The following is a 17,060-nucleotide window of genomic DNA, read 5'->3' as shown; positions in this document are numbered from 1 at the left end:
ACCCTAATCCTGTTAGGGATAAAAATTGTCCTCCATCCCTAATCGTCAACAGGATGGATTATCCGTGGGGATCCGAATCCCCAAAACTTTTAGTTAATAGTATTTTTTTAAAATAAATAAAAATTTAACATATATATAATATTTTAAATATATTTTGATATATATATATATATATATATATATACATAATATCACAATATATATAATCAGGGTCAGGGCGGGGCGGGGACCTCATTCCCCATCCATCCCCAACCCCGATTGGGGATCCCTATTAATCCCCATCTCCGTCTCCACCCCACCAAAGCAATCCCCATCCCCAACCCCGATCTAGAAAGTCGAGTACCATCGAGGATGGAGAAAATGGCCATCCCTATTCTTAATATCACAAAAACAGAATAAAAAGGAGCCTAAAACGTACATTCAGCATTATATATATAAAAGAAAGTAACGCCACCAAGAAGTTATACCATTACCTCCCCATTTTCTTTGGTTGGCTATGCATGAGACAAAACTGAAAGCCAACTATATTCATTCTTTAATTGTGTCAATTAATGTGAAGCATTTTATCAAATTATAATTACATGTATGCCCTCCAAAGACCTCAAGATATAGGGCTAAAGTTGTCTAATGAAAATTCCAGAAGCCAAGGTCCCCCATTTGCACTTTTAAGTTTCGGCATTTAAGCATTAAATAAAATAATAACTAACAGCTAACAATTATAAACATTTTACATTTTATGTAAAAAAAAACAATTTAGTAGAATGGAAACAACTTAGTTTATTTGATCTATAACAACAACAACAACAAACTTGGGACAATACATTTAGAATAATAAGAAAAAACTCACTTGATTTATCCAAAAGAAACTAAAAGCTTGATTAGTCCTTTTTGCATTGAACTCTCCTAGAACGCTAAGAAAAACTAATAGAATTCGATTTGCCTTAATTGATTTTTCTTTTTTACTTTTTTTTTATTTGGCCTATAATTATTGACGTGCTTTTATAAGTTTTAAATTATAAAAATATATTATTTTGCATTAAATCACTAGTTAAACATTGATTCGGAGGATCTTATGCCTTTTTCCACCTCAAGCTATGCCTCATGCCTTGAGGCTTGGGACTTACACCTCATTCTGATGAAGGCTTAAACCTTGAGGTAAAATTCGTGTACCTCGCCTCAAGGCTTAAGCCTTTTAAAATGATCCAAAGTGAAAGGAAATAGCAAAGTATATCGCAATAAATTACAAATGCAAAAGGCTTAACAAATTGAAGATAGATTATCTTGTGCATAGTAACAAGTAAAAGAATAGTGATAAATATAATAGTGTAATATTACATTTAAGAGTGATCGAGACGTTCTCGTAATCTCCATAAGTATATTCACTAACCTAAACGAGTGGGTTTTAAATTTTAGTTGTTCTTTATAAGTGTTTCTGGAAAAAATATTTTGATGCGTTTTAAGAGAAAATGATAGATGTTGCTTCTTAGATGATGAGTTTTATTTGTAAGTGTTATGGTGGGTTTTACTTTTTAGTGTTGGGATGGTAAGGATCAAATTGTTTAATAGAGTAATTTACAATTTGAGTGGTGTGTATTTTAAAGATATATAAAAAATCTAATATCACTTAACTGGTTAGGCTCTAAAGGTTATAGGGTCTCAATAGTAGGTGAAGGGCTGAAGCGCAGTGGGTTGGCTTGAGTTAATATTTTACACTCTTTCATGCTTGGGCCTTCAAATCGGAGTTTGGATCTCCTGCCCACACAAATTTTGCCCACGTCTACCCACATAACATCTCAGCCACATATGGAGAAAATCATCCTCCTACATAGTATTATGTAGGGGGAGATGTTCCCAATCAACGGGGGTAGTGTATTGTGGGCAGAGTTCTCGTGGGCAGGTGATTCGGAGTCTTCAAATCGAGTCAATTCAGGTTTTCACATAGATGCAACCCAAGCCCACCCAAGTTGCACCCCTATTTGCATTCAACAAGTTAAACTTGTACTCTTGTTCCTCTAAGGTTAGACATGTGAACAATCATTGGAGTTAATTCTTTTGTCATTCTTGTTCTTTGGAAAAAAAATTGATGCCAAAACACGCCCAAAGTTCTAAGAGAAACATAAACCCTCTGGTGGATTGGTTGAAATCAGAAGAAGTCTTTCAGGACTGAAAAGATTTATTTCATTATTTTTGTGCGACAACAACGTATCCCCACATAACTTGTTAGGTTGTTTTCAGTTTTCACGGGCATTTAGATATTCTCCTTTGGAAAAGTTAAATCATCGAAATCTAGCTACTTTGATTATAGTGCTACAAGAAAAAAATTATGGAGATAGCAAGGGTAAGACCAGAGCCCTTTTTTTTCTCATTTCCAGTGAGTAGTGAGTGGGAGGATTTAGGATTTCTTAACACAGTTGCATGCTTGCAACTCAACTTTCACAATATCAAGAATATCCAACTATTCATTGGGAGAAAGAAGACAATAAGCATTTCTGTTATTGCTAATAGGTTTTGTTACTTTCATCTTGAAACAAGCAGTATTATCAGACAGAGTGGACAATCAGGCGATTCATCAATGACCTTGTGAGGTGGACAACTAGAAGATTCATCAATGACCTCGTGAGGTGGACAACCAGACGATTCATCAATGCCCTCGTGAGGTTTCTAGATACTAGTATTTGACAATAATTACGAGTTAAATGATCTAATGGGCCAGTTAATCCACCATTACCTCTCCATTTACTTTAGTTGGTTGTTTTTGAGAAAAACTGAAAGCCAATTATATTCAATATTTTAATTGCGTACATGAATACCCTCTAAAGACCTCAAGATATGGGGTTAAAGTTGTCTAATGAAAATTCCAAAAGCCAAGACCTCTCATTCGCACTTATATATATATATATATATATATATATATGTGTGTGTGGTTTAATTAAAAAGGGCAATACTACCTTGGACCGTGGTGGGATGTTTTTCCTCATTACCTTTTGATTAATTTTCAGATCTAAACACTAAAACCTAAACCTCTAAACCCTAAAATCTAAATTGTAAATCTTCAAATCACTAAGGCTGCATATGGAATGAGTGTAAGAGTGTAAAGTTTTACATTGATTGCCGATGTAAAATTTTAGAGATGATGAGGTTTATATCTATTATCGACGTAAATCACCATTCTTTCCCATATTTTTCACATGATAAAACTGCATGTCCTCCAATCGAGTAGAAGCCACGTATTTTCCATTTAAACATAAGGCAAATTGCAAAATTCCCCATGTTTTACACATGATGAAATCGTATATCCTCCAATTGAGTTGAAGCCAAATATATATTTTTCGTGGGTGATGTGATCCCAGAGGATTTGGAGACGATAGCCCACTCATGATTGGGGTCGACCACCACATACTGCAAGTCGTGCACCAACTGCATGCGCTTCAGCCAGGTGTCGATGAAGAGAATTCGCCCCTCATGCCGAGGTCCTTAGCTCAATCCTATGATGACCGACATAGTCCTACGATGGACGACCTGGTCTTGAGATGGCCAACTTGGTCCTATGATGGCCGACCTAGTCTTGCGATAGGCGACCTGGTCTTGTGATGGCCAACCTAGTCCTGCGATAAGCAACCTAATCCTACAATGGGTGATCTGATCTTGTGATGGACAACCTGGTCCTGAGATTGCCGATCTAGTTTTAGATTGAGATGCATACGTGACACTGAGGTGTTGAAGAATGGTTCGGAGCCACCACATAGCTCAATGTCACTGGAGTGTGAAATCGCCCCATATAAAAAGCAAACTGTGAGAATCAGTTATTAAAACTAGCAAGCTAGCTTATCAAAGAATGAACATATATTTCACAATAAAAAATCTACCATGAAATTGAAATTCTAAGAGAGAAAAATAGTAACCGTTGGGAGCAATGTTTTCAAAACCAAACCGGATTGGACCGGAAAATTCGGGAATCGGTCACCTGACCGGTTCCGTTTTCCTCCAAAACCGTTGATTTTGGTCCGCAAACTGCTGAATCAGCCGATTAACCGTTCGAACCGTTTCAATGATTTTAACCGCTTTCCAAATTTTTAAAATTTGTTATTTATTTTTTGTCAAAACAAGCCAACCATTCGAACCTTTCGAACCAGCAACCGGATCCATAAACGATTTGATTTTAAAAACCATGATTGGGAGTGGTGCAGAGTTAACGGGGGCTTTTATAATTGTAAGGTCTCGCTATTTGTACAACTAGCCGAAGGGACCCCTGAAAGGAGAGTGTCTTATCATGCACAAGATAGAACATAAAAGGTAGTTTAAAGCAGATGTCGAGAAAAAGAAAAATACGTTGGGGAGGTTAATTTATGCAATTTAAATACCCTCACAAGCATATAGGATATTGGAATCCATCAAAATCATAAAAAAGACGACAAGACAACGTTGGCTCCAACTCGGCAGCGTACCATCACATTTGATATTCATCACTTCATATTTTCTTTGTTTGTGGTTGTAATTTGCAATTTTCTTTCGGCATTTTATGAGTTTATTATCCAAACATTTCCGGCCCATTTCTATTTTTTTTCTTAAATTAGTCCCACATCTCATCTGTACTAGGGTTAAAAATGTGAATGAGGGCATAGAACTTTCGTTTGATTAAATTACACTAATAATTTTAAGGATAAAAATGTAACTTTATCAATTACTTTTATCTTCATTTAAATTTTTCTCATTAAGTCTAATATTCTTTCATTGAATTCCATATATAAACTATTTGTTTCACACACAAAAAATTCCACCAATTAAGTCTGTATAGAATGTTTTTAATGATATCATAATTAAATAAAAAAAATTTAAATATATATAATTTAAAATTGATATGGAAATAAAATATAAAATTTTAAACTAACCTGAAAATGAAATTGTTTTCTTGGTGGTTGGTCACCGGTTCAACCTTTTAGGTCACATGTGCCAATCATTGATTAATAATTAAATAACAAAAGTTTAGAAAAGATAAAAATATAAAAATTATGAATAAAAGATGTAAACTCTATAGTAAACATTTGGACACATCTTTAACATTTTATGTTAGTCACATTGAAAATTATACAGAATAAACAAGAATTATTTTTTTTTAACTTTTTATTAATGGTGTAAATAAACTACATAATTCAAAATTAACCCAAAAGTAAAATTATTTTTCTGTTTGGTATTAGACCAACAATTCAACATTTCAAGTCAAATGTGATAACCCATGAAATTATAATTAAATAAGAAAAATATAAAATATAAAAACACAAAAAGTATATAAATTGTGTAGAAAACATTTGAACATATCTCTAAATATTTTTTATTAATGAACCATATTAAAAGAAATAAATACAATAAATAGGAATAACTTTTGTATACATAAAAATATAAAAAATTTAGAAACTTATTATATACTATCATCAAAATTTGTGACGTAGAAAATGCGTAAACACTTACTAATTCTTTATAAATTTGTCAATCATAAAAAATTCATCGCTCTTGGCATGATAGATTTAATTAGAGTTTCTGATAGATGGACATTTTTTTTTTTCTGTTACTAGTAGTTCTCTTCTCGGTTCATTATATTATTATTCCACATCGATCCCTCAATGTCATGTCCATGTGCACGAATATGGAAACCAAGTTTCTTTGCTTTTACTCCTTATTTGTATGTGTAGATTTGTAGGGGGAAGTCACCAATCACATATTCGGTACAGTACTGCTGATTCAAATTGTTTCAACTTGATACATACTTTTGATTTTTCCAAACACCACACCTTCGTGAACCCAATTTTATACAGATCTAATTATCCACTTTTTCTTCTTAAGTGGCATTTTTTTGTTTTGTTTCTTAGCCTGGTGTTTCGACCACGTCTTCAGTTCTTCTGCACCAGTTGTTTGTGTCCTCATATTGCTGCTATATATGTATGAATATGAATATCAAGACGTGGTCATTAATTGTAATAAGATTTTAAATGAATAATATAAACTTGATTCTGGGAATTAGATAATACTTCACATTTGTTGATGATTTGAAATTAATTGTTGTTTCTTTTAATTTGGGATTATTATATTATGGGGGTGCAAAACTTGTACTTGTAATAATGCTCATTATGATACAAATCGGAATTAATGCATTTTTGTTTCTCAAAAAAAAAAAAAAAGGTATCAACTCTAGCTAGCTATGTAAGGTCGCAGGTACCAGAAGGACAAAATTCCATCTAATCACAATTACTTTCGCTTATCCCTCCGAGATCTGTCATCTGTGTTTGTTAGCGGATGTTGAATGCGAGCAATCCGATTTATCTATCACTCAGATATCCTCGAAACACCAAACGATCTACTTCTTTTCCCTCTCTTTTGTTAGCGGATGAGGAAATTAAAGATGATGAATCAGGTTGAAGACACCAGTTCAGATCTCCTCACTCGTTTATTGAAATCCAAGGGTGGTAATTTCGTGGCTGCAGCTTTCTATATATCAGAGATATTTTCAATATCGGCTGTCTTCTGGAAATCCATTGAAAAACTTGATTCGGTAAGAATCCAAATTTGGCCCCACAGATTGCGCCCCAAAAACATCTCACAGTACATCTCAACCACAACCACGTATTTGAAACATCTCCCAATAATAAATATAGGAGATGATTTCACAGTTCATCCTCAACTGTGAGGGGCAGATGTAAACTCATTGGATAAACCCTTTCCCTTTAGAGTCCGCAGTTTTCATATTTCAACTATGATTTATTTGATAGGAGATATTCTAAATGCAAAGTTGCAAGGGGCTGCCGTCCATAAAAGCCTTACTCTTCTTCATATATATATATGTCTCACAGCACATATGGATGAAATAGTGTCGGACCGAACGAAAGTTTGGCAATGTTTTTGGACCGCTTATGAATTATCCTCTCCCCCTCACTCTAAGGAATCTATTAACAACCTAGAAGGCTAGAATTACATATATTAATAATAATAATTAGTAAAGTAAAAGGGTAAAAAGAGATTGGAGACTTTGGAGTGAGTGGCAGTGCAAGTGAATAGATCTGAAATAAAGGCAGCTGCACATAAAATTTCAATGGTACTACCCAAATCTATATCACTAACTGCCTTCCTTAATTAGAACCCATGCTTAGCGGCTCGCATTCTCTGTGCTTCCAAACTTTGATGCAGACGTTACAACTGACACTCCCACACAACCCTTCCCATCAAGACATCCACCTTCCTCAGTAGCCTCTATGAAATTGGAATTATTTCTTATATACGGATCCAGTAAATCATAACATACAAGTAGTGGACGCGGCTGAAAGTTACGGGTGCCGGAATTTTATATGGATTGGATTTAGGCTTAAGAAATTAGATTTTTTTATTTTTCGGATCATGTTCAAGCTTAATCCTTAGATAGCTCGACCTCGAATTCGGCCTGAATCTAATCCAGTTATATATATATATATATATATGTTGAACACATATTTATATATTTGTATAAATATATATTAGGTAAAGAAGATTTAATCAATTATAATAGCAGAAGTAGGCCAACTGAACTGATGGTGGCTCAGTTGATAGATTCTCTGATTCGTCCGTGTAGAGAGGGGGTCGGAGGGGTTAAGGGAGAGGGGATGGACTACCCCTGTTGTTGTTGTTGTGTAGTCCATGAAGTCAAAAAAAATAACAGAGGTAGGATTTATCAATTTAACAAACTTAACAAATAGTTTTTAAAAAATTTATCCAAAATAAAACTATCAAAATCAACCCATGCGGCCGTGCCCACGCCCACCCGAAAACTCTCACAACTGTTGTTGTTGGTACGTGGTACTGTATCACCGCCTTTCTACGTTTCGCACGTGCCATCCTACACAATGCTACATCATTACACTATTACGAATTACGAGCAGGGGATTCATATATATGCTGGCTTCTACGGCTATACCTTATGATTCATGTACCTATGTCAATACATATGTCCCACATGAGATTGAGAACCGCTGATTTCTGAAGCACCAAGCACGCACTCCTTTATAGCTTATCCTGCTACGCCCACCCAACTCCAGTCTCCAGCTCTTTTCAATATCTCTTGCTCTGCGTTTGTTGTGTCTTCAGTCTTTCTCTATTCTCTCTCTGCGCCACTGCAATCACGAAAGCAACCAAACCGAGAAATTTAAAAATATTCAGTAAATTAATGGGCGAGGTTTTAAACCCCTCTTTCTTCCCCACTCTCTTCCTAGTTTTATCGATTCCCTTTTATATTTTGTTTCTTCTTGTTTCCGGTTTTGTTCTCATAATGGAGTTTTCTTAACTTCATCGTCTTTCAGGAAGAGAAGAAACCAGAGGAAAAGAAAGCAGAAGAAAGCAAGGGAGAAGATGGAAAACAACCGGATGTAGAGAAGAATGAAAAGAAAGAGGAAGCCAAGCCCGAGAAACCAGCTGATGAAAAAGAGGGGGAGAAGAAATCTGAGGAATCCAAGGACTCAAAGGAATCGGATGCCAAGGAAGCCAAGGAACCCCCTCCCCCAGAAGAGATCGTTCTTCGGGTCTACATGCATTGCGAGGGATGTGCCAAGAAGGTTAAGAGATGCTTGAGAGGATTTGAAGGTTCAGCTTTCGTCGGATCAATTCCTTTCATTTCCTTTGTTTCCTTTTTGATTTTTATAATTTCCTTTTCCCTCCTTCCTGCGTCAGACGTCATTCAATGTTCCGCTGTGTTATGTTGGTTAGGTGTCGAAGGCGTTCAGACCGATTGCAAGACTCATAAGGTGGTTGTGAAGGGGAAAACGGCAGATCCGTTGAAGGTCTTGGAAAGAGTTCAACGGAAAAGTCATAGGCAGGTGGAACTCCTGACTCCCATCCCGAAACCCCCGGCCGAAGAGACGAAGAAGACCGACGAGAACAAAGAGAACCCTGAACCGGAGAAGAAAGAAGAGGTCCGTACATCGGGAAAAACAGACTCGGAACAGCATTTTCGGATCTCTCTGTCTCTGATCTAAAACATCTCTTTTTTCTTTCTCCGTATATTTCACTTGTCACTTTTGTTTCAATGTCATTTCTAAGTTGTTTTGAGTTTTTATTCCCTTTTTTTGCAGCCGCAGGTTATTATAGTAGTGTTAAAAGCCCACATGCATTGCGAAGCTTGCGCGCAGGAAATCAGGAAACGTATTCAAAGAATGAAGGGTAGGCTACTGTTCAAGTTCGTCTGTTCGTAGTTCCCTGTGTTTTTTAGTTTTCTTTCGAATTTCTGTACGATTGCAATGAGATCCAAGCATCCAACGGTTTTTACCTGTTTAATTATTTTTCTCCGTCATTGTAAAATACTCCGTTTCTTTAAAAGGTCGCAGCTAATTTCTTCAGATTTCAACTCTTTTTTTATAAAGTAATTCTTCTGAATGATCAACACCTTTCAAGCCTTTGTTATAGTTTATGAACTCAAATTCTCTGCAATTTCAAAATAATAATAATAATAATAATAATAATAATAATAATAATAATAATAATAATAATAATAATAAAACTACTGTGAATCCACTTTTTTCATCACTGTGCTTGAAAGGGAAAATATATTCAGTGGGTCCTCGGAATCCTAATAAATAAATGTAGAATTTATTGTCCGTGGTCATTGCAGTAAATTTTGTTTGAAAGGCCAAAACTTTCCTGCAAAAAGGAACAAAATTTTCACAAGTACGGGTGTCTTAATTTCAGGAGTGCAAGATGCGGAACCAGATCTGAAGAGCTCACAAGTGACGGTGAAAGGCGTATTCGATCCCCAAAAGCTGGTTGAGTACGTGTACAAGAGAACAGGGAAACACGCAGTGATCTTGAAGCAAGAACCGGAGAAGAAGGAGAGCAAGGAAGAGAACGAAGAAAAGAAAGAGGAAGGTAGAGAGAAAGAGAAAGGAGGGGGGGGAGGAGGCGGAGGAACGGGAGATGGGGAGAAGGAGAAGAAAGAAGGTGAAGAAGCGAAACCGGGGACGGAAGAGGAGACGAAAGTGGAGGTAAAGAAGAACGAATTTTACTACTACTACGCCCACCATCCCAAATACGTATACCCTCCTCAGATCTTCAGCGACGAAAATCCCAACGCCTGTTCGATTATGTAAAAATTTGAGCTTGAGAAAGTCACCATGGATAGAAATGGTACAGGGACCAGTGAAGAAGTATTACCCTTTTTCCCACATTATTTACTATTCGTCGTTTTAATTTCGCAATATTGTACATTGCAGATTCCGTTTGGCGTTTCTTTTCTCTTTTCTTTGCATAAAAAGATCTACGGGGCAATATCTGTAGAATTTTCAATTTTGTGAAGTCGCAAGTGTGTAGTTTTTCTTTCTTCTTCTTGTTCTCTCTCTCCTTCAATTGTTGACTGTTATATTTTTATATAAATACAGAAAAAATATGGAACACAGGTTCATTCTCCTTTTCGGTACTTGATATGAACTCTACAGTTTGGGCGCCGATTGAATGAGCGTGCAAAGTGGAACCGACTTGTGCGAATAAGTTAGTGGACCGTCTTGTACAGTGTAAAAAGAGACCTGAGTTTACTCCTTTACCATATATCGTATTAATAAAAGTAGTGGTGGAAGGAATTGGTACCTCGTTACTCTGATAAAAAGTTATATGGTTAAGTTCTCAAGGTTGGGTGGTCTAGACGTTTAGGGCCTTATCGAAGATCGAACCGACAAGGGGGGGGGGGGGAGAGAGAGAGAGAGAGCCTGGCTGTCTAGGCCTCTAACTCCACACTCTATTCTACAGTCCCATTCTATGTGCCCCTTAGATATTGTCATTTTATACTGCAACCCAATGCAGAATTTTGAATGACAGGCCTTAATAGTTTACTGGTAGCTCCCCTATGAATTCACGGTCAGAATTCTCTCATAGTCCACTAATAGTTTATTTTCCCTTTTATTAGTTTCTTTGATAGGGGTCATTTTGTAATGGAATCCACGAGCAAAAGGCTTTTTCTTTTCTGTGTTTCAGAATGAATGTGGTGTAAATTTCGAAAAATACCCCGAGGAAGAATGAGGAGAGTGAGTGATGAGTAAATGTGTGGTTTGTGTTGGAGAATGAGCACAAATTAAAGATGTGTTGACGAGGGAGGGCATGATGATGACATGACCCTCTGCTACGGCCTAGTAGTGAGTGGTGAGTGGTGAGTATTATGGTCACTTTGACGCTTGGGAGGATCGGGATGTGATATGCAGGATTGGAAGCTTTTCTCCGGTTTACTTTTTATGATGCCCGCCTTAATTTGACAAGGAAAAAGGCTCTGAGTGGAGTAGTCAGTAGTCAGTAGTGAGGAAAAGGAGAGAGAGAAGGGGTTTCAGTTTCACAAGGGACTAGGGAGAAACACAAACAGCCAAAAAAACGTCGCACTACTTGGCACTTGTTTTCTTGGAATTATGGAAATCGTCTTTTTAATAAACAATAGATTTTTCATAGGGAGGGGGGAGAGGGGAGGGCGGAATACATTTTCAGAAAAGATGACACCATCTACTTAACTGTGTCAACATCTTTTTCCCCTCCTCTGTTCTTCTTACTCCAGTTAGCTTCTTCTTATCTTATTAAATAGATAAAAGAAAAGAAAAAAAAAAAAAAAAAAAAAGATGACAAGCAAGAGAAGTGAGGTGAGAATCCATTTATTATGAGTTAAATCCGTCTTTTTCCCTCGTATAAATAATTCGCATTACGTGTATATAGGGAGAGCAAATCAGCCCTGCCCCCACGTCTCACAATACCTCCTATCGTATATTAGGAACATCGGTGATTAATACAGAACGTTGTGGGGGGCAATCTGGTGCGGGGGGGTCGAGGTATTTTGATCTACATGCAGCATTCGGGTGTTTTCTTAAACTTCTCTCGGTATTTTCTTTTTTTTTTTGTTCAGTCAATTGAAATTTGAAAACCTATCGACTAGTGTCAAGTGTCATAGGGCCTCTAAATCTCGATGTCCCATGTCTAGCTTGCTGTTTTTAATCTCAAAAGTAAAGTAAATATCCCTTGTGGGAATCTCGAAAACGGCCCTCATACCGCCTTGGCTTTTACAAATCTCTCCAAATAAAAATAAACGGTTCTATACTCGTATCTCATTTCCCAGATTCACCACCTAGGGGCTCGGTTAGAAAGCTTAGGTTAAAGTGAAACCGCATCAACTAAGTGCAAAACCCGTGGAACAGTGGAAATTTTTTAATTAATATCCTGTACTCTGAGTCTATTGTCATTTTGGTCAAATTCTTAAAATATGACAATCCGAGTATCTGCTGTTAAACCGTGTTAAGTGATATTTGGAAAAGACACAAATGTTCTTTAAGTATTATCTAATTTCTTTTATTAATAATTTAAATATTGATAAAAATTTTAATTATCTCAAATTCTTATCTTTCTATTCAAGAAAATGGGATCACTACAATGCCCATTCAAATGTGATCTCAACTTTCTTGAATGAAAAAAAAATTTTAAGATTATTAATTTTTTGTGAATATTTAAATGTTTGATAAAAAAATAAAATAGCATTTAAAAGGCATTTATATCTTTTTTAAATGTCATTTAATGATTGATTAACAATTAATGGATTATTACGTTTTAAAAATTTAATTTCGAAGACCAAAATAATATAGTGGAAAAAGTACAAGATACGAGAATTTTTATTTTATTTTATGAGAGAGAGGGTAAAGTGTTCGAATGGGCTCATTGTTCGAATCCGATTTCGAAATGAAGCAAATGCGGTGATATTCCCGATGCAAGGCTGTAAAAGCCGCCGATCTTGGCTAAAGTTACTGCCATTTCTCTTTTTTCACATCTTTTGAGTTTTGACAACCCGCGGGTAAAATCTTTTTCGTCTGACATCCGGGTTGGTTGTTCGATCCACTGCCACTGGGATGTCTCTTTTGAAAGTAAAAACGCCGCCGAACATAAGATCCCACAAAAGAAGCTAATGACATGAGTTTTCTGTTTTCCTTAGGTTAATGATATTAATAACGACAATATGGATTAGGCAATACACTAAGTAATTTTTATCGCTTAAGCATTTGTATCTTGTAAGTGTGTTTTAAAAAAAAATAAAAAATCCGATATATTAAACCAGTTACAATTATTTGAATTAGTAGTGCTTAAGTCACTTTTTACTACTTATCCATATCCTTTTTGATATACCCTTATTTCTTATAGCCTCTTTCACTTGTAATAAATTATTTCTTTTAATTGAATTTATTAGTGATTTTTCTTTTTATTATAATAAAATCATTTTAATTGATTCTCTCGTTTTATCGCCTATTTGAGATACCCTTGGCCTTTTATTCATGACTTCATTCTTAATCCTATATATTCAAAACATACAGTTGTATTCTATTATAATATATTATAATGTAATGTAATGCCCAATAATATATACATAATAATATTAACTATATGCATATATTCAAAACATATAATTATATTCTTTTTATAACATATACTTTTTACTTTAGTTTCAAAAAAGATTTGAGGCCAAAAGGGGGATTTCTTTGGCAAAAATAGTGAGACACTTTGTGAAGATGTAGATGTTGAAAAGTTACCAAAATAAGAAAAAAGAGATCAATATGATTGGACATCCGATCATAAGTTTGCATTTATGTGATAAAGAATTTCAAATAAAATCTGATTTTATAAAATTGGGAGCTATTTTACTAGCTAGGCTTGTTGGTTTTGATCATTTTTTTTTATCCACTCCGGTTTGGGGGTATAACCAAACTAGTGAGGGCCCGAGTCAAACTGTAAACAATCAAATTAGCCAGTCTAGTCCAATTTTCTAAATACTGATTTTAATATCTGCATGTGAGTTGCACTTATTTTCTCAACATGTTTCTTTTTTTTGGTAAAAACTAGGAAGACAAAATATATTAAACTAGTATCAGGAGACAAAACATCACAAGTTAAGGTCTATTTACGTCTGGGGTGGCCAAATGTTGGACCCACCCTGGCAGGTCCTGTACAAACACACCATACTCCTTTAGACCTTTTCTAGCCAATAGATGAGCAACAGTATTACACTTTCTATTTACATAATTAAACGAAATCGAAAAGCCTTCAGTCAGTAAGTTGATATCCATGCATAAAAAGTTTGCATCAAAAGCTAAATCAAAGTTTCCCGTCTCCAAAGCCTGTACCAGAATTTGCAATCGGATTCCACTAATATATCTTCTTCCTTATACATACTCCAAATCTCTAGACTGTTGAGGATTGCCATTGCTTCGGCTTGGATGGGAAATGAGGCCATTGATTTACCAAAAACTGCTGCTATTACCGTTCCTTTAGCATTCCTTAGAACTGTTCCTCCAAAACCTGAATTCCTTGGACACTAAAAGTTCCCATCCACATTCAATTTAAGGTTCCTTGCTACTCTTGCTCTCCAAAAGGACGGACACTGACCTCTGCTTGGGAAATCATCACACACTCTCTCTCTCCACATCTTGTATGATACAAATAGAGTGACTCTAGGTTGAGGATCTGTATTTTCAAAAACTTTACCATTCCTAGCCTTCCAAATATTCAATAACAATAGAAATGAAAAAGAAAGCCGTTCATCTTTCCTGTCTCAATCTTTTAAGCACAATTCCAACCAAACCGTGATCCATTGATTGAAAGAATTAACATGTTTCTTGGCTACTGCTTAATACTTTGCTCCAAAGTCTTTTAAAATTTCTCTTTTGTAACTGTAGTATATGCCCTAAAGTAGAATGTTGCCATTCATGGCCTAAGCTTTCCTCATTATCCCAACGGAGAACTCTCAGCCCCTCTCATTTTAGCCTTCCTTGCTCCCTCAGGAAACCACCTCATCACTTCCTTCTCCCTCTCTCATAATGACACCTCATCATGCCTGGCCCACCCCTCTTTCCTCTAGGTTTATCTCTTTGGATATCCCTTCCTAAAATCTCTCTCTACCAAAATCTAATCTAATCTAATCTAGACAAAGTGGCACCACTATCCCTCACTTTCTCGTAATTTATTTATAATTCCTATTTATCTCCTAAATTATCTTTAATTTAGTAGAGTTTCTCTCCAAAATTATCTCCAATTCCTATTTATCCGGTCCCCCACTTCATCTATATCAATCAAAAGAAAGTTTCAATTAAAATATTTAAGAATTATTTAAATATTATAACCAAATTATGTAATAACTTTAAAATATTTATTAAAAACACAAAAATATCATAGGTTTAATAATATTCATATTATTAATAATTTTACACTTTTATGAAATTCATAATGAAATTGTGTGTAAACAATATAAATTATAATTTTACAAATTATTTAAATATTAAAAATTCAAAATTAGCAAAATATTGTTTAAAAATTTTAGTAATTAAATTAAGAATATTATATAGCAAAATATTTAATATTATGTAATAAATTTAAAATAAATAAACTTGAAATAATGAAATTATGTAGCAAATTTTAAATAAGTAAGTTTTAAATACTTAAAATAACTAAATTATGTAACTAAATTTTAAATAATTATAATAACTAAATAACTAAATTTTAAAAAGTTAAAATAACGAAGGTATGTACTAAACTTAAAAACTTTATTAAAATTAGAAAGTCGTTATAATAGATTTCATAATAGTTGAATTAATAATAATTTTATATTTTACAAAATTAATAAAAAAATTATATAATAACAATATAACTTATAATCTTATTGATTATGAAATTCAATAAATAATTAATATTGAAATAAATAAATACTGATAAATTTTAAATAGATGAATAATATTTTAAATATTTATATATTAAAAATTTAATAACTAAATCATATTTTAAATATTATTTAAAAACAAATAAAATAGATTAAATAAAGAAATTATGGAATAGCCTTAAAAATTTTATCAAAAGAACAAAAATAATCATAATTTATTTAGTAATATTTGATAATAATAATATAAAATATAATTAATTTAAATTTTTCTAAATATTATTGAAATAATTAAAAATAGATTTAATAACTTAGAGGTATTGAAGCTTTCTAATGATAAAAATAGGTAATAACTTTCAAGAAAAGGTTTTAATAGATATTAAAATATATAATAATAATTGCAATTATTAATGTACTAATAATAAAAATATTATTTAAGTTATATCAATTAATAATTATGGAAAATAACCTTTAGAAAATTCATATTTATTAAAAATAATTTTACAATCTTAATCTAATGTTTATATATACTAAACTTTATATTTATTGTATTTTTAGTAATCATTCATTGTATTTTTTTTAAAGTAGAAACATGCCACGTCATGGCCTAATGTAAGACAGTATTGTCCAGTGGATAGGGATGTGTGAAAAGTTTGTGAAGAAGAGATTGAATTATTTGGCTCTTAGCTTACAAAAGCAGTATGTGATACATGGCAATTTACTTCATAGGCAAATTCATGAAAAAAAAAAAGAAAAACTCATCTTCAATCAAAAGAGTGAAAAGTGGGTCCAGGTCCAAAAACTAGTTAGGTTTGACACTTTTAAGAATAGTGGGTCCCTTTTTTCTCAATCATAGCACAAGTTTCTTCAAGCGAGACCGGATCTGCTCCTCACACATGGCGCCTCACACGCACATCCTACCATGCATTGGGAACATCTCCCGTACTTATAAGTTATTACTCACAAGAGATGTTCCCAATGCACGGTGGATGTGCCTGTGAGGCGCCCATTTGTGAGGAGCAGATCCCGCTTCTCTTTAAGCACCAATCGAATAAAACACTATACGATGTGGCCGTCAAGCTTAATTTGATCATTCAAAACCTCAAATTCAAACATTATAAAAAATTCTGATGAAAATATAAGAAAACAAATATAGCAAGACAGATCAATAAAAATAAACGGAAAAGTATGGACAGACCCAATGCACAATTCTGATTTCCACTGTAGATCTACAACATTCCAAAATGTCAATTATCCCCACCCTGTGCACCAATGCCCCCCCATGAATTGGCATCTACCCCAACTGTACTTTAGGCCTATGAATTCTGATGTTGGGCTGAACTATCATTCTCCCAAAAATAAAATTGCAAACTCTGTTGAACTCCACTACTTGATC

At 34.4% G+C, this 17,060-nt stretch overlaps 1 protein-coding gene across 2 annotated transcripts; it reads left to right on the top strand.

The window, feature by feature from the left end:
• Positions 1 to 7,771: 7,771 nt before the first annotated feature.
• FP3 (farnesylated protein 3) lies at positions 7,772 to 10,413 on the top strand. 2 transcript variants are annotated; one of them, XM_088903635.1, is made up of 5 exons: positions 7,772 to 8,194; positions 8,319 to 8,598; positions 8,722 to 8,927; positions 9,093 to 9,174; positions 9,700 to 10,413. In XM_088903635.1, exons 1-5 carry the CDS (start codon positions 8,186 to 8,188, stop codon positions 10,095 to 10,097), a joined length of 975 nt encoding a protein of 324 aa, XP_088759761.1. In that variant the 5' UTR covers positions 7,772 to 8,185; the 3' UTR covers positions 10,098 to 10,413. The 2 variants fall into 2 exon arrangements, with proteins under 2 accessions (XP_088759761.1, XP_010249081.1); XM_010250779.3 differs by having other exon boundaries at positions 9,087 to 9,174.
• The last annotated feature ends 6,647 nt before the right edge of the window (positions 10,414 to 17,060 follow it).

Source organism: Nelumbo nucifera, chromosome 4 (genome assembly GCF_055504915.1).
Source record: "Nelumbo nucifera cultivar China Antique chromosome 4, China Antique-T2T, whole genome shotgun sequence".
Lineage (NCBI taxonomy): Eukaryota > Viridiplantae > Streptophyta > Magnoliopsida > Proteales > Nelumbonaceae > Nelumbo > Nelumbo nucifera.
The sequence above is the reverse complement of the archived record's forward strand: the minus strand, read 5'-3'. Positions and strand labels throughout refer to the sequence as shown.

Coding starts and splice junctions, on each gene's coding strand:
- FP3 (XM_010250779.3), top strand. Junction 8,599..8,721: donor ATGCTTGAGAGGATTTGAAG/GTTCAGCTTTCG, acceptor TATGTTGGTTAG/GTGTCGAAGGCGTTCAGACC. Junction 9,175..9,699: donor ACGTATTCAAAGAATGAAGG/GTAGGCTACTGT, acceptor TCTTAATTTCAG/GAGTGCAAGATGCGGAACCA.